Genomic DNA, 27,665 nt, shown 5'->3' on the forward strand with positions numbered 1-27,665 from the left:
ACCATTTATGAATGATGTGTCAAAATGCATCCCGGTATCATGTATGACTAATTAGAATGAGTAAAAAAATTATTTTAAAAAGAGCAAATGTATCTGAGGACCTTGCATGTGAGCCTACATAAGTGGGACTCTAGTCAGAGGTTACACACTTCCTGCTATCTGCCTACATGTACAGTGGGCCCTCCATATCTATGGGTTCTGTATCCACAGATTCAACAACTACAGGCCAAAAATTTGACCAAATATGCATCTGTGTTGACTTTTTTCTTGTCATTATTCCCCAAGCAACAGTATAAAATCTATTTACAGAGAAAAAAAAATCAAAGAAAATGCATTTATGTGTACCATATAGAGAGACATTGATGAGCAATTGGGTAGCATTGGTTGTGATAGGAATAAAGGATTATTTAGTGAATGACAGTAATCATTTTGATTTATAGGACTGCATGGAGAGTGACCACTCCTTACTTTTTACTCCCTTAATTTGTTCTCTTTTGCCTTCCCATTCTCCTTCCTTCATTGATTTACACATAACCTGAAATCCTGAGGAATATTTGCTGTTTTTAATATATATATATAATATATATATATATATATATATGAAACATATATATATGTTATTGGATCTATTTATTCTTCACAGATGCCTGTAGGATTACTTTTTCTTGAGATTACTAGTAAGTGGCCTACTGGAATGCCAGAAAGTTCCCCTGGAAAAGTGTTCACTATGCTACTGAAACCTAGTGAAGCCACCATCTAAGAGGTTGGCAAAATACTTTGGCCTTACAAAATTAATTGGGAACTATTCCATCCTACATTTCTGGAAAGGAATATGAAGGATTGGTATTTTTTTCCTCTTCAAATATTTGGTAGTATTATACATTATATATTACAATTTATTTATTTATTTTCTCTTTTTGTGAAAGATCTAGTTATTCTTTCTTATGTTAATTTTGATTATTTCTGTCTTTTGAGTAATTTGTCTTTTCCAGTTTATTGGCATAATACTTTTTTTTTGTATTTTCTCAGGATACTTTTAATATCTGTTAGATCATTAGTAATTTTGTCCTTTAGTAATTTATGACTCTTTTTTTGATAAAACCTACCTAGATATTTGACAATTTTGTTTATATTTTCAAGGAATAAATTGTTTCACTGATTTTTTGTATTATTTATTTTGTTTTCCATATCATTAATTTTCTCTCTATATTCCTTTCATTTTGCTTGATATTAATTTGCTTTACTCTTTTGTTTTTCCTCAAAAGTATCTCAAATAGAAGCTTATACAATTAATTTCAGATCTTTCTTCTTCTAACATGACCATTTCCAGGTGTAAGTTTCCATCTAAGCACTCTTTTAGGTATATCTCAAAAATTTTGATATGTTGTGTTTTCATTGAACTCAAAAATTTTCTACCTTTATGATTTCTTCTTTTACTTATGAATTGTCTAGAAGTAATTATTTAATTTTCAATTATATTTGATTTTCCTAAATTACCCTCATTTTTAATTTCCAATTTAATTGCATCAAAATCATAGAACACATTTACTGATATCAGTTTTTTTAAATTTGTTGATACTTATTTTATAGTCTTGTTTATGTACTATATCCTAAAGAATGTCCCATGTGATTGAGAAGAAATCTTATTCTGTGATTGGGTGGACTTTTCTATAAATATCAGTTACATACAGTTGATTGATAGTGTTCTTATAACCTTCTATATGGTTGTTGATTTACTCTGTAGTTATTCCATCTACTATTGAAAGTGTGACATTTAAGTCTAAAACTGTTATTGTTGAATTGTCTACTTTTTTCTCCAATTGTATTAACTTTTACATCACAAGCTTTGGAGCATTGTTGTTAGGTACGTGTTTTGATTTGTTAAAGTATAACTGATAAATTGATCCTTTCATCAATATAACATTTTCCTTTTTATTTCCAATGACATCCTTTAACTTAATGTCTATTTTGTCTGATATTATTATAGCCATTGTAGCTTCCTTTCAGTTACTCTTTTTATGGAACATTTTCCTCTGTTCTTTTACTTTATAGTGTCAGTTTAGATATGTAGCTCCGTGGAATAGTGCTTGTCTGGCAGGCACGAGGTTCTGGGTTCTTATCCCAGGACCAACAAACAAAACAAAAGTTTACACTTTCTCATGTATATTTCTCATAGTTAGAACTTATCTTTTATTATTTTTAATTTAGTATGAAAGTGTCTGTCTTTTCATTGGAATAAGTGCTTACTTCCTGAAAGGGATAATGAAATAGACAGGCCCAGTTCAGTAAAAATGTATAAGAAAACTAATAAGTGACATATATTCACAGTAAAAAATAAGTTTAAAATCGTGTAAATCACTAGTATGTGAAATTATCAACATTTAAAATCTGGAGTAAAACTTTTAACCACTTCACTTAATAACTTAATATCTTCCTTAAGTGGTAGTGGGTAAGCAGCCAGGAAAGGCCTGAGAAAGTCATAATTCTCTGAGCCTTTTGGCATATCACTTCCAGACACAAGTTGCTTTGTTCTCAATAGTAAACAAAAATATCATTTTCTTTGTTCTCCCTAACATAAAATTTTTCAATGATACATATCTAGTGGAATGACTATAATATCTAAGCAAATGCAACTATTAAATTGATCCAAAGAGAATTTAATATCTCTATAGACTGATGAACATACAATAGAATTAAAAGCTACCATTGACAAAAGCATACTTTCTAGATTGTTTTATTGCTAAATTCTATCTAATCTTTAATACACAGGTTTATAATAGTGTTTAAACTTGTCTTGTTCATTGGAAAAGGTTTTAAAACACCATTTTATAAGGTTTATATAATTTTAATTCTAATGTGATAATGAAAATGAACATTTTTGTACTGTATCAGGAACATATATGACTCAAAATTAAACATTAATAAATCATAATGCAATATATAAAGAGATTTCAAAGTGATAGGAGTAGTATTTAAATTTGATAGAAAAAGTATGGTTTGTTTAATAGTTGGTGTTGGCAAAATTGATTATCTTTATGAACAAAACTTGTTTTTTTTCTTCTATATACCATGTACAAAAAGATATTTCAGATAGGTTTAAGAATTAAATATAGAACTTAATTAAATATTTTGTAAACTTACTGTGGAACATACCTTTTATAAGCTATAAATGAAGAAGATATTTAACTATCTTAAAAGGAATCTGTCAATAGAAATTAAAGAATGTTAACATATAAAAAACTTATATAAATTCATCAAGCAATAAAACCAAGTTAAACAGAAAAACAAATGATATGAACAGACATTTCATAGAAGAAGAAATATAAAATAACCCATGTGTTTATAAAAATATCTTTAACAAGATCAATGCAAATTAAAGAAGTAATGAGATTCAACTTTTCTTTAAGAAATTAAAAATATTACAGTGTGTTTACAATTCTTAAGAAGATTTAGGGGAAGAGGAATTATACTATCAGTGAGAATTGCTACAGATATTTTAAGAATCAAAATGGTAGTTTTTAAAATTTAAATTAATAAAAGTGTTACCCTATTTGTGATAGTTTAGGTGTCATCTTAGCTAAGTAATGTTGCTAAACTGTTTGGTCAAATCCCGGTCTAGATGTTTCTGTGAAGGTATTTTTTTAGGTATGATTAACATTTAAATCCATAGACTTTGAGTGAAGCAAATTAGATTGCATAATGTGAGTGGGGTTCATCCAATCAGTTGAAGATCTTCAGAGCAAATACTAAGATTTTCTGAAGATGTATTTCTGCCAAAATATTATAACACAGAATCCCTGCTCGCATTCTCAAACTGCAGATTTTGCCTCAAGACTGCAATATCAATTCTTCCCTGCTGGCCATCTCTGGATTTCAGACTTGCCAGCTTCCACAATTTTGGAAGCCAATTCTTTAAAATAAATCTCTCTTTCTAAGTATATCTATTTCATTTTGATTCTGTTTCTCTGGAGAATCTTGACTAATACATTCTTACATCATCAATAACACTTCTTGAAATTTATACTACAAAGATAAAGTGTGTGTGTGTGTGAGAAAGAGAGAGAGAGAATAAAGAAAGAAACAGTTATTTTTAGTTTTGAAAAGCTTATGTGTCCATCATTGATAATTTGTTATGCAAAGACAGTATGAAATATTATGCAGTTAAAAATAATGAGTTATTTCTAAAATCTGTTTAATTTGAAAGATTTCAGTAACATAGTAAGTTAAGAGTTACAAAGAAATGAATGTAACAAAATTCCATGTGTATACTAGCAAAGGCAAAAATTTATATACATGTGAGCAAGATAAAAATATGAAACTGGTCAGCAGTTTGGCAATATTCATAAGAAGGAGTAGTAATTATTGATAATTGTGCATAAATACACATTTTTAAATAAGTGCATACATATGTATATATGGTCATATGTATACATTTATTTTTTTTTTTTTACAAAAAAGACTATACCTGGTATTCTCTAATCTCTAATAGGCTTGTTTCTATTTTTGTGTAGTATTAAATATTATTTTAGAATTAATTTTAAATAACTGCATGCATTCTTTCAAATGGGTATATTATATTTAGGTAAGCTCTCTCAATATTTTGAACAGTAATATTGTTTCTATTTTCCCCAAATTATAAAAAAAATTTAGGGAGATACCCCTTCAATTAATATATTTATGCATAACACTTTTTAAACAGTTTCTAAAATTTGAATTTCCAAGTCAATGGGTATGTAGTATTATGTTTCTATCATTGTGTTACTAGTAAAAGTAATTGACAATTATATTGTATATTATTAATATTATGAAGACAGCATGTTTTCTATTATTTCTGCTAGTAATAATGTCATTATAAATACATCTTATAAAATAGGACCTTATGTAAATTTGCTTACTTTTTTTCTGAAGTTTCTGGAGGAGACAGTTGTCATTAAGCTTTTAATGGGGTGAGACACAGGGATAAATGCATTTGAAGGTAGCATTTAAAAGCAATGTTGAAAACTAATATTTCTAATTGTATTACATTTGTCTATATTTTTACTTTCAACTACTGCCAGAGTTACCTGGAAAATGATAATCTTTCACTTGCTTCTGGGTTAAACTCTCTTTAAAATCTTTTGAGATATATATATTCTAAAAATGATTATTTTTACTCTACTGATTGTAATTTTTATTTTTTCAGTAATTTGTTTTTCTTTGTTTTACAATAGAATAGTACTGAGAGCACTACATAAAAACTAATAATTTTTTATGGAGAAATAGAGCTAAAGACTAAGTTTATAATAGGGCATTTGTATTCTCTTAAATTAATAACTATTTGAATTATAGGTAATTTTTTCTATGCATATGCAGCTTATAATTTATTAATGGAACATTACATATTATAAAATCTTAATACTTATATAGTGACTTTAAATTTTCATTAATATCTAAATTTACTGCTTTTTGCAGCTAATATTTTGTAGATATTTTGAAAGCATGTTAAATATATATTCTTTCTCATTGAAAACTTACTGTAATCAATACATCATTTGAATTTTGATGCTCATGTCCCAGCATTTTTCTATTGAACTTAGGTAATTAACTGTAAACTTGAGATTGCAAGCTTTTAAAAATATTCAATATTATTAATATTATCTGTGTATACAATTATAAATACTAGTTAATTCAATAATTTATTGTTATTTTTATAAGACAGAGAAGACTTTTAATTTTTTTCTAAATTGCCAAAGTTATTATCTGGCCCTTTGATAGGTTCAGTGGGGAGGAGCATTGGGTTTGATTAATTTGTGTCTTTATTTTTAAAGGACTATTTCTGGTCTATTATAATCTTATTTATGGGTCTTTCTAGTTGCAAATTTCAAGCTATGATAGTATTCTTTAATATATTATCTCCCTTTCCAGAGTAAGAAAGACTGAATGAAACTTTATTTAATCTCAGTGGGGCAAAGGTAAAAACTCCAGGTAAAGGGAGTTCTGAGTTTTTGATTTTTTTTTTTTTTTTCTGGTCTCCGTGCCTCCAAATTTCTCTAATATTGACTGCTTCCTATGGTGAAACAAGTTTCTATCTTGGAGAATTCATCTGTTTTATCGTTTCAAGTTATACAATTTTTCAAGTTTGTTTTCAATATATTTTGATTTTAAAGCTGCTATAACTTATTTTGGGCCTAGATTTACTTGAACGATGTCCTACTTTGTGTTCTATTGATTTTCTATTCTACATCTTAAAAATGCAAGACTGCTTTAACTTGTCCTCTCATTTTTTAATTATTTTGATTTTTCTGTTCTTTTAGAACATTCTTATTCATTTTAATATCTGTCCCAAAGTTTAATTTGTTTTGGGTGGTCACAGATTCCTTTAAAAATAATAAAATCAGTGTTTATTATTTCTGTTTAGCCTACACATGTGTATGCAAATAAAGTTTGTTTTCTAATTCACTGAGTTCATCATCCCTAAGTTAATCTCTGATATGTACCACAGCTCTTCAAAAATTTTCTTTTGTAGTCTATGTTCTTGGAATATTGGAAGCAATCTAAATAATTCCGTGGAAGATCCAAGACTCTCCTTTCCCACTCCAGTTTCTTTGGTCTTGAGATATAGGCTGAGTTACAAGGTTCATAAAGGATCTTAAAAGATTAATTAAGTCATTTGTCAAAGACAGAACAAACTTTCACCACCATCCACATGTTTGTTTGTTTGTTTTAATTCATGAGTTTTGTACTATTTTGTAATGAGAGTTTTAGTAGTTAAGGCAACCAGACAATTCAGATCCTTTGATCAGTAGTATACATAAAGAAGCCAATTTATAATATTGCTTGGGGAGCCTCAAGTAAAATTGAGATGGAAATATAAAGAAAATATTTTGACATGAAATAATTTATTTCCTTAAAACACTAATTTTTAAAAATAATTCATATTAATGATAGAAAAAAATCTTCCATGAGAAGTTCATGCAATGTTCAGACCACTAACTTTGGATTTTTATAATGGCAGGTAGAACGTAAAGCCAAAGACTCAAAGGAGGCCCAGACCATTTCCATAATCTGTAAATGTTAAAAATTAATTTTCCTTTTAGTGGAATTATTTATTCAATTGCTTTTCTATTCATTGTTCCAACATTCATTAATTCAAATAACATTGAGGATATGTTGATTAAAAATCCAAAGTTAGTGGTCTGAATGTGACTAAAAAAGTCTCATTTTTGAGGTCATTTGAGGTCACTGGTTTCTTTGATGTGTACACTTTTTTCATCAAGTTTCAGAACTTTTTATCATTATTGCTTCTGATAATTTTCTCTACCTTTTTCCATCTTTTCTGTCCTCTGTATTCTTATTACTCTTTTTGATGAACTTAATGGTGCTCAACTTAATGGGTTGGTTCATATCTTAATTATTTTTTCTGTTCTTTCAAATTTCATAATCTCTAACAGTCTTTTCAAAATTTCCAACACTTTCTTTTTCCAGTTTAGATCTATGTTGAGCTACTTTGGTTAAGTTTTTCATTTGTTTGTATTTTTTCCAGTTGTAGCATTTGTTTACTCTTAATATTTGTTTTTAGTGATAGTCTGTATTTGAAAAAGGCATTGTTATCATACATTTAAGCTTGATTTCCTTTGACCATAATACCTGCCTTGAAGTCTTTGTTAAGTTTGTCATCTGGGTCTTTCATAGGCAGTTTTGGTTGTCCCTTCTTATCTATAATTTGCAATGTTTATTACTTTGCTTGTCTCATAAATTGTGGTTGAAAATTGAACATTTTAGCTTATATATTGAATAAACCAGTACATTGTACCTCCATCCAGATTTCTTGTTGTTGTTCATTTATTTGTTAATTTAATGATTTGACTAGATTATTTTAGTAAAATGTATGTTCCCTGAATTGTTTAGCTCCTGAAAGTGCTCATTAAAGGTTCATGTTTGGCCATGTGCATTTATTCCAGAGATGACCCTCATTTTAGCAGGGCCTTCTTTTTTCTTTTTCCTGATTTCTCTGTTAAATTCTCTGTACTCCTCTGTTATAGTACCCCTGTAAGCTTCCACTAATTGCCACTTAATTACTATTAATTTTTTTGTTTCTGACATTGCTCTGGAACATAAGTTGCTCCATAGTTTGATATATATATATATATTCTAAATTGGGCTCCATTACTGGGTAACTTTGAATCCAGTCTTTGCAGTTTGTTTTGACCCTAGAAGGACTCTGCTTAACTCTTTCCCTTGTTCTTTTTAGTAACTTCAAACTAGTCAACTGTTTCCTTTAAGCCACCAGCCTCCTCTTAATTGCATAATTTTCATTGTTTTAATAATGCTCTTAGACTTGAACTTCCCCTGACATTCTGTTCCATAAAGTCAGTTGTCTTGTTAAGGTCAGAGTGGATCCAGATATGCTGCATTTATTCCTGAGTAGAACCTCTGCCACTTCTGTGGAGCAGGGAAAGAGTCAGTGGTACAGTTCTCTCAGTGACATCCTTCTTTCATAAGCAGAGTGCTGAATTAGGATAATTTCACATGATATAGAATCTCCACCCTACAAGTGAGTTGAGGTAAGAACAAAGTGTCCGTATTCTGTATGTATTGAATCTAGGTTAGAGCTTTTGTCCTGAGCGGGAACTGAAGAGGGAAAAGGGTTCAGTCATCAGTCATTCTTGCCTGGCATAATCCTCCGAAACATGGAGCTTAGGGTAAGGTACGAGAAAATATTGGTGCCTTTCTCTTTTTGGTGAGATACTTTAGCTCTCAGCTGGGTCCTGATGGAAGAGGGATTCTGTGTTCCAGACTGTACCTACTCACAGTAGAACTTCTGTCATGCTGAACTGGGTTGAAAAGAAAGAAAAGGAAGAAGAAAGCAACTCGTGGTTTAAATGGCACAGATTCTCATTGTTAGGGTATGTTAATATATTAAGAAAATGAAAATATTAAGTTAATGAGACAGTAGATTTTGTTGATTAAATATTTACTCACTGTGCTACACTCTCTTTGGAGAATTTCCCGAGATCTTTAAATTAAAAAAAAATAATTTTCACTGGTTAAGTTCGTTTCATTGAGGACAGTTTCCACAGAATTCTTTATATCTCTATTCCAGAACTTTTCTTCCCAGAGTGATCATTTCAAAGTCACTTTTCTGTTTAAAGTTCAATGATTTTTCATTTCAGTGACTTTCCTCCTGTTCTTCAAACATGCCATATGTGATCTTGCCTCATCAAGTATACTTCTTCCTGGACTTTTGCACTAGATGTTTGCTCTAGATGGAATGTTTTCCTGAGATCCTTAGTATATCTTATCTCTTCTTAGCAATATTACCCTAGATTAACCTAAATAAAAAGTAATTCACTTAATATATATTTAATGTTTTATTTCTTCATGATCTATCTCTACTTATTAGAGCACGTAAGTTTATGGTATTAAGGAATTTGTTCTCCTCACAGAGTACATTTTGGACATTTGCAGGATACTACCTTTCCCCTAAAAATCCATTATTCTCTTTCCTTTTGGCAGTTGACTGAACTGTAGAGATTATCTTAAAATTTCTTTTGTGGCTAAGCTTGTTCATCTGATTACATTTTTTAAAAAATATAGTGATTTTTATGTAGATTCAGATAAAAGAGGCAATATAAATATGTTAAAATGGGATTATATAAAATATATCAAAGTATCTTATTGATAACAATCCAACATAAGCTATTCTTTTTTTTTTTTTTCAGCTTTTTTTTTTATTGTAAACAAATGGGATACATTTTGATTCTCTGTACATGGAGTAAAGGCATACCATTCATGTAATCATAAATCTACACAGGGCAATGTTGTTTGATTCATTCTGCCATTTTTCCCCCTTCCCCCCCACCCCCCACCTCTCTTTTCCCTCTATACAGTCCTTCCTTCCTCCATTCTTGCCCCCCTCCCTAACCCTAACCCTAAACCTAACCCTAACCCTAACGCTAATCCCTCCCACGCCCCATTGTATGTCATCATCTGTTTATCAGCAAGATCATTCGTCCTTTGGTTTTTTTGAGATTGGCTTATCTCACTTAGCATGATATTCTCCAATTTCACCATTTGCCTGCAAATGCCATAATTTTATCATTCTTTATGGAGGAGTAATATTCCATCGTATATATATATGCCACAGTTTTTTTATCCATTCATCAATTGAAGGACGTCTAGGTTGGTTCCACAATCTGGCTATGGTGAATCGAGCAGCAATGAACATTGATGTGCCTGTATCTCTGTAGTATGCTGATTTTAAGTCCTTTGGGTATAGTTTAAGGAGTGGGATAGCTGGGTCAAATGGTGGTTCCATTCCAAGTTTTTTGAGGAATCTCCATACTGCTTTCCAGAGTGGTTGCACTAATTTGCAACCCCACCAGCAATGCTGATTATATTTTTTGTTTCCTTTGCAAGTAAGCATGAGTAAAGAGTACAGTTTCTGCTTTACTTGCTTGAATGGTTATTATGTTTCACTTGTTTTCATGTATTCCCTTTGCAATATAATGGAATACATCTATCATATGGTTGATTACAGTGTTCTTGGGTGTGGTGAAACAAGATCAAATGAGTTTATGAAACAGGGATACCCCACAAACCTAGACAGTTAAGCATGAGAAGTAACCTTCTGTTTTGTTTAAATCATTAAAAATTTTATTCTTTTAATACATCTTACCCTAAGTATTTTCTAGGTCACCAGTAAAAGTAGTTTGAATGAAGAAATAGTACCCACTTAAGACATATGAGAAGTAGGAATTAGTTTCCTTAGATTATTTTTGTTGTACTTCTGCTATTAAGTAATAATGGTAACAATAAACTTACCTTGTTCATCATTTGAATTTACATGATTTTTCTGTTTTGTCACATTGAATGTATGTTATTGATATTTGGTAAACTGTTTCCATGATATGGGTGTAGTTTAATTTGATGCCTTCTTACAAAGATTGTTGAATAAAGATTGCCTTAATAAATTTTTCTAATGCTTTTTCTGTATCTATTTATATAACCATACATTTTTTCCTCCATTAATTTGTTGATACATTGAGTTTTGTAATACATAAGCAGAGTGTTGTTATACTTTACTTACCTTGATGAATTCTTTTTTCTAATGTTCAAAAATTTTGCATCTGTAGTCAAAGATAAGTCATTCTGTATGTTTCTTTCTGTTTCCTTGCTTGACTAGGTAGTTGTTCTAGAATAATATTCAGTAAGGGTGATGACAGGGCATATCCTTCCTTTGTTTTGGATCTTAGAGGGTAAAACATTCACTATTTTATGATAAAGTATGATGTTAGTTTGTAGATGTTATTCACTGAGTAATATTTTGTATGTATTATGTTAAACCATAGTACCAAAATTAACCTTACTTACTTCTTTTTATCTCTTTTTAGTCTGTCCAGTAGTAAATTTAGAATTATATTATGATCTATATTCTGTTGGGTAGTACAAATCAAGAGAACTAGTATATGTAATGCAGTACAAATATAATTTTTGTGATATAGTAAGTATTTATACCACAGTAAAAATTATTTCTTCACTGGGGAGGAAAAAAAAGACTTCACACTGTTTGTCTTATATTCATATTGATAGTTTAGTTATGTTCTTTTTCCTGCAATTATATTTTAAAATATATATAACATAGACAGATATAAGAACAAAATCATTTGTACATTCATAGTAGCAGAAATTTCACACGTTTAACCCTTAATGAATGTTGACAAACAAACCTTAGTCCATATATAGTATGATATACTAATAAGGAAAAACAAATATTATATTAAATTCATCACCGTACTAAGATGTAGTAAATTTATGAGTAGTTTTTTCTTATTTCCTAACAAAAATTTAATGGATATTTTTTCTTCCCTTATAATAAGTCCTTTCTTCATGTGTAAAAGATACCGAGAAAAAATTTTTAGAGAATATGAAGCAAAATGGATTTACATAACCAAAGGATCTGAAGATGGGTTCCTGAAGGATATCATTTTCAAGGATGAAAGTAATATACGAGGAAAACTTACACATTGGAAACACGTAAGTGTAGCTTATTATTTTGAGATATTTTTATTTAAGATACTAGTGTCCTAATTTATGAAGTATTAGGAAGAATTTCTTGAATCTCAAATATCTTCCATTATATTGTTAATATTATTATTTATACTTTAAAAAGTTCATATAATTAATTATGACATTATAATATAGTACATTAATAACATTATGACCACTTAATAATATATGCTTTGATGTATCATTTTATTTAATTATTTAAATAATAAACAGTGATATAAATTCAGTTTAAAACAAAAAAGAAATGTTTAGCTTATTAAAGTATAGTATAACATTCATTCAATGTTTTTTAATAAATCCCAAATTGCTTTGAGGATATATCAAAATAGAAAGAAATTTGCTTATGTTAGTTGAATGCCTACTATGTTACCAGGAACTGTGCTAGGTATTGTGCATCTGGTATGCAATTTATTATCCACAACAATATGATATGGATATTTTTATCTAATCTTAGAAATAAAGAAACTAAAACTCAGCAATGTTAATTAACTTATATAAAGTCATACAGTTATGTGATGTAGCTTGCTTTGACTACAGGTCTCTGATAACAAAGTTTGTAGTTTTTCTATCTTTAGGGTTTTGTTTTGATTTGGACATTAGGTAATGGTAGAAATGAAGACTCAACATTATACTGGAGTTAACAAGAGTAAAAAAAATTATGATCCTTCCTTCCTTCCTTTTTCCCCCCTCCCTTTCTTCCTCCTCCTCCTCCTCCTCCTTTCTCTCTTCCTTTCCCTCCCTCCCTCCCTTCCTTCCTTCCTTCCTTCCTTCCTTCCTTCCTTCCTTCCTTCCTTCCTTCCTTCCTTCCTTCCATCCTTCTTTCCTTTCTTTCTTTCATACCAAGGATTGAACCCAGGGTACTTAACCAATGAGCCGCATCCCCAGTCATTTTTGTTTTTTATTTTGAGACAGGATCTCAGTAAGTTGCTTAGGGCCTTGCTAAATTGCTGAGGCTGCCTTAGAACTTTTGATCTTCCTGCCTCAGCCTCTTGAGTCACTGGTATTACAGGCATGGGTCACCATGCCCATCCAGTTCTTAAATTTCTAATGTGTTTGTGATAAAGTCCTTCATACATGGACTTATTCCCAAGTAGACAGAGCTACAACATTTCTATTATATTAGCATAAAAAGAAGTGACTGCAAAATGTCTAGACTACCAATAGTTTGATTTCAAATAAGTAAGAACTTGTGTTCTAGATATAAAGCACAGTAATGTTCACAAATCCTCAAATCTCACAAAAGTTATCCTTTGATTAATAACACATTTAAAAGGCAAATACATCCTACTCAAAACCTTTTTCACATTGGTACTCAGTAACAACTGTATTATTTTGTTCCAGTTGATAGTGTACTCTGTGAAATTATAAAGTTCATATTGTTTCTTATGACCCCCTGTGTAGAAGAGAAACTCATTTATATCAGAGCATGCTACTTGATTTTTTGCATACTTTATAAAGAAGAGATTTTTCAGTAAGTCTTGTATATTGATAACCAAATTATTATATACTTATAACTTACTTGAATATACTAATATGTATGTATAAGTATATATAGTTATAGTAAAAGACTATTATAGGCATATAAATCAGGAAAAATATTTTTCAAAGATTATTATCTGCAAAGTTACATAGAATACAACATCAGAGCTTTGTAAGTATTTTGAATGTTATGAAATTTTGGAAAAATATATCTATTATAGTTTTCTAAATCTAGACTATTGATGATTCTGCAAACTTGCCACTATTAATGTCACTTTGGAAGAATTTTTTCATAGTCTAAACACAATTTTTTTGTTCTCTACTTTTTTGTTGTCTATAGGCTCCATTCACAGAACATTACAGACTTTGAAGCTCAATTTCTTAATTAAAATGATCTTTAATTGTAATATTCATTTTTGATAAATTATTTTTTCTTTTATATAAAATTGGCCTTTCATTTTGTTCTGTCTTCATTTGTAATCTCCTGTTAACTTCACTTAGTTGATATACTATTCTTTTATTTATTTATTTACCAGTCAACTACATAGTTTTTTGTGTGCTGGAGTCTGGTTTATTAGAAACTGTAGTATTGATGCCAGTGGCCTAAGAAAACCTATCATCTAAGGGACAGTGACAGGGTGAGGGAGTAGGGAAAGGGCTGGGAAGCAGGAAAACTTCAGCATTTAATACTGAGAGTTCATTAAAAAATTGCTGTGAGCAAAGCAACAGAAAGGATTAGGCAAGAATGGAATTAAAAATTCAGTAATTAGATGAAGAATTCAGCAGATTCACTCCTTTTAATGAAAAGTTCTTGATACAAAGGGCTTAAATTTTCTCATGTCTTTAGTAATTTAAAATAGAAAGAACCAGAGGAGTGTTCAAGTTACATTTAGTTAGGAAATGCCAGATGTCTAAATATACATCCAAAGTTTATGGAGCAAGACTTAATAGTAAATGATGTACGGAAACATAAATGACATACAGAAACAAAAGTCAAGGACCATGAGGAAGGTATCTGATAAAAGAAACTTGGGTCAAAATAGAAGAAATAGAATATATGGAGTAATTGGGATGTAATTTATCCCTGGCTTACAGGATTAATAAGGGGTTTGGTTGCTACTTGTGCATATTTGACTGACCTAAATGTAAGATTATAATGGTTCATTTAGATCAAATTTTAGGGAAACATGGACACTAGTATGATGTAGTAAATCTAGATATTACTATTATGTATTTTTCTGGGGCACTTATCTATGTAATATCTGCTCTGGCAAAGTCAAGGTTTTTCCTCTGAGGTTACTGAGGAAAACATATTTTTAGGGAGTAGTAGCAAACAGCAATTTTTTATTGGTGCTTTGTACAATTATAGTAACATAAGCTTGACTAAGAGATAGTTTCTCCACTACTTATACTTTGTTGACATGAATGGTGTTCTTTCATTTGTTTCCTATATTTCAAACATGAATTTTAGAAAAGATATAGCATGAGAGGTCACATCCATGTGGCTAAGAAAAGAGATTCAGTGGGAAGGGAGATGGAGAGAATTGGTGTAAGAGGTAGCCTAGCTTCCCTCTTTTCCTTTGCTTTCCCCCATATCAGAGGCTTCCTTATGATAGTTTAGTCTCCATGTGTTGTTAAAGAAAGTATCTGTGAGGTAAGAAAGTGATGGCCAGACTATTATAAGGGTTGTTGATTTCTCTCTTCTTTTACACTTTACTTCCTCAAATTATGGTTTAATATTTTTCTTAGAACTTGAGTAAAACCTCCTCCTTTAGGCATGAAGATTGGAATTTCACATGCTTTGTCTTGCTTTTCTTCCGGAGAAAGTGCTTGATTCTCCTTAATTATCAACAAAAAGAAAAAATGATCCATATGGTAATCTAATACAACTTCTCGGGAAGGGGTCTCTTACTTGCAATCACTTCTGACTGATTGCTCATATCTTGTAATCTTGTGGCACTGCATAGGTCCAGTATGACATAAGCTAATGTGACATTCAGCTATACTAAAGTAAGATTGCTATAGAATTGCTGATTTGGTTTCATTCTAAAATATTTTATTGATTATTGCTTTGCTTCCAAAGGTTATTTTTCCCATAAATAATACTGATGGAATTATATACATGCCATGTTGAATGTCATTTCTATTAAATAAAATAATGTTCTCAAATATAATCCTCTCTGTGAACCATCTCTATTAATTATTATTCAACATATTCTAAAGATTTATGTATTTCAATTTGCTTTCATAAACTTGAAGAATTATTTATATTTTAATAAGGTCACAAACATAAATGAATTACATTTTAATTATACTATAAATATGTTCAATTATACTTATCAAGATGTTAACAGTGGTTATTAAAATGGCAAATTTTAGGTGATTATTCCTTTATAACAGTTAACATTATTTTTAAATCAAATATTACGCTTGATTTGCAAAATAAAATGTTTTAATTTTGCATAAAAATTCCATGTATTTTTTTAAAATATGAATTGTGTTGTGTTTAATGATATTTCTAAATAGCTTATCTCTATATCTAGAATAAAACCTTAATTTACTCTATGTTCCAAGACCATCCTCACCTTTCGATGTGATTTTTTTTTTTTTGTAAACAAATGGGATACATGTTGTTTCTCTGTCTGTACATGGCATAAAGGCATACCATTTGTGTAATCATACATTTACATAGGGTGATGTTGTTTGATTCATTCTACCATTTTTTCCCTTCCCCCCACCCCTCCCACCCCTCTTTTCCCTCTATACAGTCCTTCCTTTCTCCATTCTTGCCCCCCTCCCTAACCCTAACTCTAACCCTAACACTAACCCCTCTCACCCCCCATTATGTGTCCTCATCCACTTATTAGCGATATCATTCCTCTTTTGGTTTTTTGAGATTGGCTTATCTCACTTAACATGATATTCTCCAATTTCATCCATTTGCCTGCAAATGCCATAATTTTATCATTCTTTATGGCTGAGTAATATTCCACTGTATATATATATCACATTTTCTTTATCCATTCATCAATTGAAGGACATCTAGGTTGGTTCCACAATCTGGCTATTGTGAACTGAGCAGCTATGAACATTGATGTGGCTGTATGTCTGTAATATGCTGATTTTTAGTCCTTTGGGTATAGGCCAAGAAGTGGGATAGCTGGGTCAAATGGTGGTTCCATTTCAAGTTTCTAAGGAGTCTCCACACTGCTTTCCAGAGTGGCTGCACTAATTTTCAGCCCCACCAACAATGTATGAGTGTACCTTTCTCCCCACATCCTCGCCAACACCTGTTGTTGCTTGTATTCTTGATAATCGCCATTCTAATTGGAGTGAGATAGAATCTTAGGGTGGTTTTGATTTGCATTTCACTTATTACTAGAGATGTTGAACATTTTTCCATATGTTTGTTGATTGCTTGTACATCTTCTTCTGTGAAGTGTCTATTCATTTCCTTAGCCCATTTGTCGATTGGATTATTTGCATTCTTGGTGTAGAGTTTTTTGAGTTCTTTATAGATTCTGGAGATTAGCGTTCTATCTGAAGTATGATTGGCAAAGATTTTCTCCAACTCTGTAGGTTCTTTCTTTATATTGCTGATAGTTACCTTTGCTGAGAGAAAGCTTTTAAGTTTGAATCTATCCCAGTTATTGATTCTTGCTTTTATTTCTTGTGCTATGGGAGTCCTGTTGAGGAAGTCTGGTCCTAAGCCGACATGTTGAAGCTCTGGACCTACTTTTTCTTCTATAAGATGTAAGGTCTCTGGTCTGATTCAGAGGTCCTTAATCCATTTTGAGTTTAGTTTCATGCATGGTGGGAGATATGGGTTTAGTTTCATTCTGTTGCATATGGATTTCCAATTCTCCCAGCACCATTTGTTGAAGAGGCTATCTTTTCTCCATTGCATATTTTTGGCCCCTTTGTCTAGTATGAGAAAATTGTATTTATTTGGGTTTGTGTCCCATGTCCGCTATTCTATACCGTTGATCCACCTTTCTATTTTGGTACCAATACCATGCCGTTTTTGTTACTATTACTTTGTAGTAGAGTTGAAGATCTGGTATTGCGATACCCCCTGCTTCACTCTTTCTGCCAAGGATTGCTTTAGCTATTCTGGGTTTTTTATTCTTCCAGATGAATTTCATAATTGCTTACTCTATTTCTGTAAGGTACATCATTGGGATTTTAATTGGAATTGCATTGAATCTGTATAGCACTTTTGGTAGTATGGCCATTTTGACAATATTAGTTCTGCCTATCCAAGAACATGGGAGATCTTTCCATCTTCTAAGGTTTTCTTTCATTTCTTTCTTTAGTGTTCTGTAGTTGTCATTGTAGAGGTCTTTCACCTCTTTTGTGAGATTGATTCCCAAGTATTTTATTTTTTTCGATGCTATTGTGAATGGGGTAGTTTTCCTAATTTCTCTTTCTGAAGATTCATCACTTATGTATAAAAATGCCTTAGATTTATGTGCATTGATCTTATATCCCGCTACTTTACTGAATTCATTTATGAGATCTAAAAGTTTTCTGGTGGAATTTCCTGGTTCCCCTAAGTATATAATCATATCATCAGCAAATAGGGATAGTTTGAGTTCTTCTTTTCCTATTCGTATCCCCTTAATCTTTGGTCTGTCTAATTGCTCTGGCTAGAGTTTCAAGGACGATATTGAAAAGAATTGGTGAAAGAGGGCATCCCTGCCTTGTTCCAGTTTTTAGGGGGAATGCTTTCAGTTTTTCACCATTTAGAATGATATTAGTCATGGGCTTAGCATAGATGGCCTTTATAATGTTAAGGAATTTTCCCATTATCCCTATTTTTTCTAGTGTTTTGAGCATGAAGGGATGCTGTATTTTATCAAATACTTTTTCTGCATCTATTGAAATAATCATGTGATTCTTGACTTTAAGTCTATTGATATGGTGAATTACGTTTATTGATTTCCAGATGTTGAACCAACCTTGCATCCCTGGGATGAAACCCACTTGATTATGGTGCACTATCTTTTTAATATGTTTTTGTATGTGATTTGCTAAAATTTTGTTGAGAATTTTTGCGTTGATGTTCATTAAGGATATTGGTCTGAAATTTTCTTTCCTCGATGTGTCTCTGTCTGGTTTAGGTATCAGGGTAATATTGGCTTCATAGAATGAGTTTGGGAGGGTTCCCTCCTCTTCTATTTTATGGAATACTTTGAGAAGTATTGGAATGAGCTCTTCTTTAAAGGTTTTGTAGAACTCGGCTGAGAACCCATCTGGTCCTGGACTTTTCTTTGTTGGTAGGCTTTTGATGATTTCTATTTCATTAGTTGAAATTGGTCTATTTAAATTGTGTATGTCCTCCTCGTTCAGTTTAGGCAATTCATATGTCTCTAGAAACCTGTTGATGTCTTTGAAATTTTCTATTTTTTTGGAGTATAGATTTTCAAAATAGCTTCTAATTATGTTTTGTATTCCAGTCGTGTCTGTTGTGATATTTCCTTGTTTATTCCGAATTTTAGTGATTTGGGTTTTCTCTCATCTTCTCTTTGTTAGTGTGGCTAAAGGTTTATCAATTTTGTTTATTTTTTCAAAGAACCAACTATTTATTTTGTCAATTTTTTGTATTGTTTCTTTTGTTTCAATTTCGTTGATTTCAGCTCTGAGTTTAACTATTTCTCGTCTTCTACTACTTTTGGTGTTGGTCTGTTCTTTTTCTAGGGCTTTGAGCTGTAGTGTTAGGTCATTTACTTGTTGAGTTTTACTTCTTTTATTAAATGCGCTCCATGAAATAAATTTTCCTCTAAGTACTGCTTTCATAGTGTCCCAGAGATTTTGATATGATGTTTCTTTGTTCTCATTTACCTCTAAGAATTTTTTAATTTCCTTCCTAATATTTTCTGTTATACATTCATCATATAATAGCATATTGTTTAATCTCCAGGTGTTGGAGTAGTTTCTGTTTTTTACTCTTTCATTTATTTCTAACTTCAATCCATTATGATCTGATAGAATACAAGGTAGTGTCTCTATCTTCTTGTATTTGCTAACATTAGCTTTGTGGCATAATATATGGTCTATTTTAGAGAAGGATCCATGTGCTGCTGAGAAGAAAGTGTATTCGCTCTTGGTTGGATGGTATATTCCATAAATGTATGTTAAGTCTAAATTATTGATTGTGTTATTGAGATCTATGGTTTCTTTGTTCAGTTTTTGTTTGGAAGATCTGTCTAGTGGTGAGAGAGGCGTGTTAAAATCACCTAGTATTATTGTGTTATGGTCTATTTGGTTTCTAAAATTGAGAAAGATTTGTTTGACATACATGGATGAGCCACTGTTTGGGGCATAGATGTTTATGATTGTTACATCTTGCTGATTTATGCTTCCCTTAAGCAGTATGAAATGTCCTTCTTTATCCCTTCTGACTAACTTTGACTTGAAGTCCACATTATCTGAAATGAGGATGGATACTCCAGCTTTTTTGCTGAGTCCATGTGCATGGTATGTTTTTCCCATCCTTTCACCTTTAGTCTATGGGTATCTCTTTCTATGAGGTGAGTCTCTTGCAGGCAACATATTGTTGGATCTTTCTTTTTAATCCAATCTACCAGTCTATGTCTTTTGATTGATGAATTCAGGCCATTAACATTCAGGGTTATTATTGAGATATGATTTGTATTCCCGGTCATTTGGTTCATTTTTTAAATTTTATTTATTTATTTATTTATTTTTGACACACCTTGGTTCCTCCTTTATTTGACAGTTCCTTTAGGATAATTCCTCCCTTTGCTGATTTGCTTCTTTGTTTTTTATCTCTTCCTCATGGAATATTTTGCTGAGAATGTTCTGTAATGCCTCCTTTCTTTTTTGTAAATTCTTTTAGCTTTTGTTTATCATGGAATGATTTTCCTTCATCGTCAAATTTGAAGGTAAGTTTTGCTGGGTATAAGATTCTTGGTTGGCATCCATTTTCTTTCAGAGCTTGAAAAATGTTGTTCCAGGCCCTTCTAGCTTTTAGGGTCTGGATTGAAAAATCTGCTGATATCCGTATTGGCTTCCCCCTGAATGTAATTTGGTTCTTTTCTCTCACAGCCTTTAAAATTCTGTCTTTATTTTGTATGTTAGGTATTTTCATTATAATGTGCCTTGGTGTGGGTCTGTTGTAATTTTGTGTATTTGGAGTCCTATAAGCCTCTTGGACTTGATTTTCCATTTCATTCTTCAGATTTGGGAAATTTTCTGATATTATTTCATTGAATAGATTGTTCATTCCTTTGGTTTGTTTCTCTAAGCCTTCCTCAATCCCAATAATTCTCAAATTTGGCCTTTTCATGATATCCCATAGTTCTTGGAGATTCTGTTCATGATTTCTTACCATGCTCTCTGTTTGTTCAACTTTGTTTTCAAGGTTAAATATTTTGTCTTCAATATCTGAGGTTCTGTCTTCTAGGTGTTCTATCCTATTGGTTATGCTTTCTATGGAGTTCTTAATTTGGTTTATTGTTTCCATCATTTCAAGGATTTCTGTTTGGTTTTTTTTTTTCAGTATCTCTAACTCTTTATTGAAATGATCTTTTGCTTCCCGTATTTGCTCTTTTAACTGTCGATTGGTGCTATCATTCAATGCCTGCATTTGCTCTTTCATCTCATCATTCAATGCCTGCATTTGCTCTTTCATCTCATCATTTGCTTCCCTGATCATTTTAATTATGTACATTCTGAACTCCCTTTCTGTCATTTCTTCTGCCATGGTGTCGTTGGATTTTATTGATGTAGCATCTAGATTTGTTTGGGGCATTTTCTACCCTTGTTTTTTCATATTGTTCAGGAATCAGTGGGTCATTAAGATATTGCAGATTTCCTCTATTGACTTATAATGTCCCTGAAGATTGCTAGTATATCCCCTCTTATCCTTCAGTAGCCTGCAATCTTGGAGGAAGTGGATAATGCGGTGCTCCACAAGGAAGCTGCCTGTCTAGGGTTGGTGACCCTCAGGTGGGGTATATTCCCTGATAGTGGGCAGAGGTGTCTCCACTTGTTGACCAGTGGTCATCCAAAGGGGAACTAGGCTGCGGGCTGAGGCCAGGTCTGTTTGTGCCTGTGTCTCTGGTTTTACCGTCCTTGTGGGAAAACCTCACCCGGCAGGGAAGACTCACCCGGTGGGGAGGTCTTGCTGGTCAGTTCCCCTCCTAGAGGTTCCCCTCAATCTACAGCTACCGCCTGGGCTGGGCTGCCTTCCTCTGCAACATTCCCAGGGGCCTGGACCTACCTCCTGGGCCTGGGAGCCTCACCCTTCGCAGGCGAGTCTCCTTAAGCTGCCTCTCCTCAGAGAATCTGCCCGCAGTCCTGGAAACTTCGCTCCACCCCTAGGCATGTCTCTGTGCGGCTCTTCCACCAAGAAGCCGGTCCTGGGACCCTGCTCTGCACCTAATCGCCTGCTTATGTGGCCCCTCTTCTGAGTCACCACCTGGAGCCCTGTACAATAGCTCCGAGACCCAGAGACCTGCCACACATCTTCCTCCGGACAGCCGCCCGGTGTTCCGACACAGTCCCTAGGAGTCCAAGCAACTCACTTCGCGTCTCCGCCTCCCGCCAACCACCTGTAGCCCTAGGCAGTCACTCCGAGTCCAAGTGACCCGCCCTGTTCCTCCTCCTCCTCAGGGTAACCCCCCGGGGTATTCAGGAGCTGTCGCTCGGAGACCAAGCGACCCACCGCGCTCCTCCTCCAGGCAGGCCACCAGTGTTCAGGAGTGGTTGCTTTGAATCCAAACAACTCACGACTCGCCTCCTCCTCTGGCAACTCCCTGTGGCTCTGATGCAGTCACTCCTAGACCAAGCGACCCACCGCGCTTCTCCTCTTCCTCCGGGCAACCCCCGGGTGTTCAGAGGCGGTCGTTTTGAGTCCAAACAGCTCACCACGCAGCTCCTCCTCTGGCAACTGCCTGTAGCTCTGATGCAGTCAGTCCTAGACCAAGAGACCCGCCGCGCTTCTCCTCTTCCTCCGGGCAACCCCCCGGTGTTCAGAAGCGATCGCTCTGAGTTCAAACAGCTCGCCACGCAGCTCCTCCTCAGGCAGCTTCCCAGAGCCCCAGTGGTTGCTCCGAGTCCAAGCGCTGTGCTGAGCCGCCTCCTCTACGATGATCCCAGTTGTCTGTGTTTACCGCTCCAGTGGGGGGAGGGGGTCTCGCCGGGCAACTCTACTTCACAAAGTTCCCTGGTTCCGGGGCTACCGCCCCATCCGGGACACCTCCCCAATGGGAGAGACTCACCCGGCTGCTTTGAGTTGGTCTCAAGACTCTCACTATCTCCTCTGTTGAATCCTGTGTCCTGGAGCAACATGAAATGCAGCCGCCCTCTAGTCCGCCATCTTGATAAACCCTGTATTTTTTATAATATAAAAAATATAGAAAAACTATCTTTAGCAACTTATAATTGTTTTATATCATATGCCCCATAAATTAATTATCTTCCTTTTATTTGGTAAACAATTTTTAGAGCAATTTTAGCCTCACGACAAAATTGAGAAGGAAATACAGATAGTGTTCACATATTCTTTATCCTGCTAAACTTATAACTTCTCCCAGCATGGACATCTGACTCCACAATGTTAATTTGTTACAATTAATGAAACAATAATAAAAAAAAATCATTACTCAGAGTCTCTAATTCACATTGGTTTCACTCTTGGTATTGGTCATTTATGTGATTCAATAAATGTATAATTGCATGTATTCATTATTATAGTATCATACTGAATTTTTTTCTCTGCCTTAAAAATTCTTTTCATCCTTCCTTCTCCAACTTGCTCCTGACAACCACTGATTTTTAGTCTCCATAGCTTGCCTTTTCCTGAATATCATATAGTTGGAAGCATACAGTACAAAGTCAAAGTTGGCACCTTTCACTTGGCAATATGCATTTAAGTTTCCTCCATGCCTTTTCATGACTTGAGAGTTTGTTTTTTAAAAAGCACTAAATAATATTCTATTATCTAGAAATTTATCCATTCACCTATTGAAGGACATCTTGGTTGCTTCCAAGTTTTGGCAGTTGTGAATAAAATTGCTATAAATATCCATGTATATTTTTTTGTGCAGATGTAAGTTTTCATTACATTTTGATAAAGCATGATTGCTGAGTTGTATGGTAAGAGTATATTTAGTTTCATAAAAAACTACAGGTCTTCTAAAGTGGTTGTTACATTTTGTATTCTCACCAGCAATGAATAATAGTTCTCATCTGCATATTCTCACCACTTTTTGGTGTTCTCAGTGTTTTGGAGTTTGATCATTTATTAGATATGGAGTATTAACCTTTTTTGCTTTAATGTACAGTTCTTTTAATGACATATAAAACTGAAGAACTTTTTACATGCTTTCTTTCCATTTGCATATCATCTTCAGTGAGACATAGTTCTGTCTTTACTATTAGAAAACCTAGATTATTTGTTGAATGGCCTATGTGAGGAAGAGAGAAGAAAGAAGGATTCACCTTTCTCAGGACTTTTACTTTGTAGAGTTCGGTACTGCATTGACATCATAAACTATATAGATGGCATTCCATAGAATTATGTAAAATATAGCTAGCAAGTCAGACTGAGATTATGTGCATCAAAGAACTAATCATATTTTATTGTTTATAATTTTATATATACTGTAAATTCAGGCAAATATGGAGAGAAGATACAAAGAATAATTAGTTCCATAATATTATAAACCAAGAAGTATAGAATCTACAGCTTACCATCTTCTTTATTTTGTTATTTAATAGAATAACAAAAAAGAAAATATTAAGATTAAGAAAATATTGAGAAGATTGATCCTGCATCAAATTTAGAAAATGTGGAATCAATCACCTAATTCTAATATATGAGTATTAAAAAAATGTATGGTTATTTTAATTTTTGAAAAGTTTATTTTATTTCTTTTGTGAAGGAAGTGTTTCCTTATACTGGAAAGTGAGTCTTTATAAAATTCATAAGCTGTTATAATGTTACCCTAGCTTATATAATGCCAAGAATAAGTTTTACAGTCACATTCTTATAACTTCTCTAAAAAATGCCCTTTGTTATTGGCGTAGTCATTTTTAGGCCTCACCAGAAATAATTTCAGGTAGTATTGTTTGAATACTTATAATGACTCTAGCACCGTATAAACTGTAAGTCTTTAAAAGTTGGAATTATGCAAGTTTTATGTTGAAACTAGTAGGACATGGGGCACATCTAAGAAAAACTCACTGGACAGGGACTGATTTTATAGTGTGAAATTGAGAATGTTATACAGATTCAAAACCAATTTCGTTAGTCACTTACACCTTATGAGTATAATTTAAGGAGTTGGAACTATCTTAACTATTAAGTCTCTTGGGAAGTAGCAGCTTTTCCTGTCAGGTAGAAAAATATGATGTTTATTAAAAGAATCTATAAAGACTACCAAAGGCTAAAGATAATTAAAGTTTACTTAAGGTTTTTTTTTTTTTTTTCTTTTGAGATCCAAAGAAGCAATACTAACAGTTTATAAGACAACCTGTTGTTTAATGACCCTGTCAGCATATTGGGGGCTAAATTTAACAATTTAATAAAGATTTGCAGCTATTTATTACATGCATTATAGGTATCAAGTCCTCTGTTAGTCACTGGAAGTAAAAATAAAATAAGACATATTTCCTTTACTCAAAGATTTTATGGACTAAAGGGAGAAGACTCTGGAATTTTCTTCCTTTGTAAGACTAGGATAGAGGCATACAATGATAAATACCAGTTGTTGCTGTTGCAAGGAGTATGGTTAGCTGTTAGTTCCAATTGTTCGTTTTCTTAAAGTTCACCTCTGATTTCAAGGCAAGGTCATATTATTCTCTAGGTAGAATCCAGATAATTATTAAGGGAACTTTATAAGGATCTTTTTTATTTTTGCTCAGTGTTAGCCTGGAACTTTCAAACAGATGGACTTGCTCTATACTTCTGTCTTGGGCAGGTAGAGACTAGCTTTCCCAACTTAATCCTGCTTCCTTCATGGTTTCTTTAACAACTGTTAATTCCCAAGGAATCTCTTGCATATTTAGTTTTGTCTTGGCATCCATTCCTTTGCTGAAGAAATCAATGACACCACTTATTATACCTAGCTCCACAGATGTGAATAAGAAAGATTTGAAACCAAGTAGTTGCAGGATTAGTTTTTAAAATCAGGAGGTAGACGCTAGATTAATACATAATTTGAGATTCAGAGCTGTGAGGTTGCCACAGTCAATTGACAGATCACTAGAAAATAAAAGTTGAACGAGGATTTATCTAATGCATTCATAATCCTTGAAAAGGGAAAGAGAAAGGAACTAGAAAGTTCTTATAGTACTGTTCAACAGTTTGTGCCTAGAAGTGAGTGATGGAAAATTAACTTAAACTTAAGACAGAAATCAGGGAAGTTATAATTTGTAATTTATTAGTTATAAGGAAGATCCTTCTAAATTATGCCAAATGATAAAATTATTGGCTTCTTTGAACATCTTACTTTAAAAATCTATCTAAAAGTCAGTACTTATAAACTTTAATATAAAAAATGTATAAATATATCATCTCCTAAGATTCACAAGGCAAATAAAAATAAAAATGTAAATATTAATTCCCTTCTTCTTAATATTCTTCAAATAAGGTGGGTCTGTTTTCCCTCACTGAAAATACTATTAAGATATTTCATAACTGATTTTCAGCTATGATTCACACAGAACACTCACATATCTGCATGCCTTGACCTTCTGGAACCTGTTAGGAAACAGTGGCAGGGTAGTCCTAGGCCATTTGATAAGCATACAACTTGAAGTAATCATTTGTTCTGTATGTAAAGGCACTGTGTTCATGAAATATAGCAATATTCTTGCCTGAATTCTTGCATGGAGAGGCTAGAAACCTATCTGATATCCTTCAACTTAGTTCCCATCAGTATTCAACCTTTTTTTCTTTTTTGGTGCAAGTAACTGGAAGGGGGTGGCTAATTTTATATCAAGCAAAAGACTGGCTCACATATGTGCATTTTTATTCTTATTTATCTCATTTTCCAGACTTCATCTTTTAAATTCACTTGTTCTTATTTAAAGACAGATTTTCTGACATTATTATAGTGTTCATTCTATACTTCTGAAACCATATACTTATTGTACATTTCCAGTTATTTCTCATTTTTATAACCCTTGTCCATGACTAGAAATTTCTTATAGGCTCTTTTCCTAATAAACCCTTTCCTATTACTATAATGTTTACTTCCACTATGATCCACCACTTAATTGTTCATTTAAAATCTCATCTCAGGGGTCATTTTATTTTCGCTCTTATTCACAGTTCAGTTTTTAAATAGTTCTAAGACTTAAATAAAAATATTCCTAAAACTTAAATAAATTTGCATATATACTTCCTTTGTTAATGCCTCAACTAACAAACCATATGATTTTTTACCAAGAGCATGAAGATTAAACTTATATCATACTTAATATTAGTGAAGATAAACTATTTTATATTGTACACTTTTCTTTGTAATTTCCCTTTGTCTATTTTCTTTGTTCATTTATAAACTTTGTTCATTGTTTTATTGATGTGGGATTGCTATGTAGGGTTTTATTCCACTTAATTTATAAAGGATCATGTTAGCTAAATTTGCCTTCATCATAGCTGTCCTTTGCTATTCAGAAAATTTTAATTTTAATATGATCAATTCAGTGAGTATTTTGGTTCCTATATTTTATGTAATGATTTTAAAAGTTCTTCCCAACACTAGGATTAGTGAAAGATGAAATCTTTTATCCTAACACTTTTCGGTTTTTATTTTTTACTTTTAAACTCTTATTCTATTTTGAAGTTAGTTTAACTTTGAATTGTGGTAAGGATAAAACTATATATTTTATACAGTAATTAAGTTATGCCAAAATTATTTGATAATTATTGTTCTACCATGTATTTTGAATAATACATTTTAACAAGATGTTCTTTTATTTATTTGAAAACAGCATCATTTAATGTTCTAGTTTTATGATGCTAATTTTTGACAAGGCTAGTCTCATCATTATTACTGGCTGCTCTTGTATTCTATATCTTCAAATAAAATTAAATATCAATTAGTATAATAGATATTTGAACTTTAATGCTATTGTGTTTAAAAACTTTGTGAGAATAGCTA

The 27,665-nt window shown here is 32.6% G+C and overlaps 1 protein-coding gene across 1 annotated transcript in view; it reads left to right on the top strand.

The window, feature by feature from the left end:
- Lrriq3 (leucine rich repeats and IQ motif containing 3) overlaps positions 1 to 27,665 on the top strand; it is a 198,521-nt gene that overhangs the window by 70,708 nt on the left and 100,148 nt on the right. The window contains exon 5 of the mRNA XM_047566903.1: positions 11,859 to 12,015. Within this exon, the coding sequence (XP_047422859.1) occupies positions 11,859 to 12,015 (157 nt within the window). The remainder of the gene's footprint in view (positions 1 to 11,858; positions 12,016 to 27,665) is intronic.

Source organism: Sciurus carolinensis, chromosome 1 (genome assembly GCF_902686445.1).
Source record: "Sciurus carolinensis chromosome 1, mSciCar1.2, whole genome shotgun sequence".
Classification (NCBI taxonomy): Eukaryota; Metazoa; Chordata; class Mammalia; order Rodentia; family Sciuridae; genus Sciurus; species Sciurus carolinensis.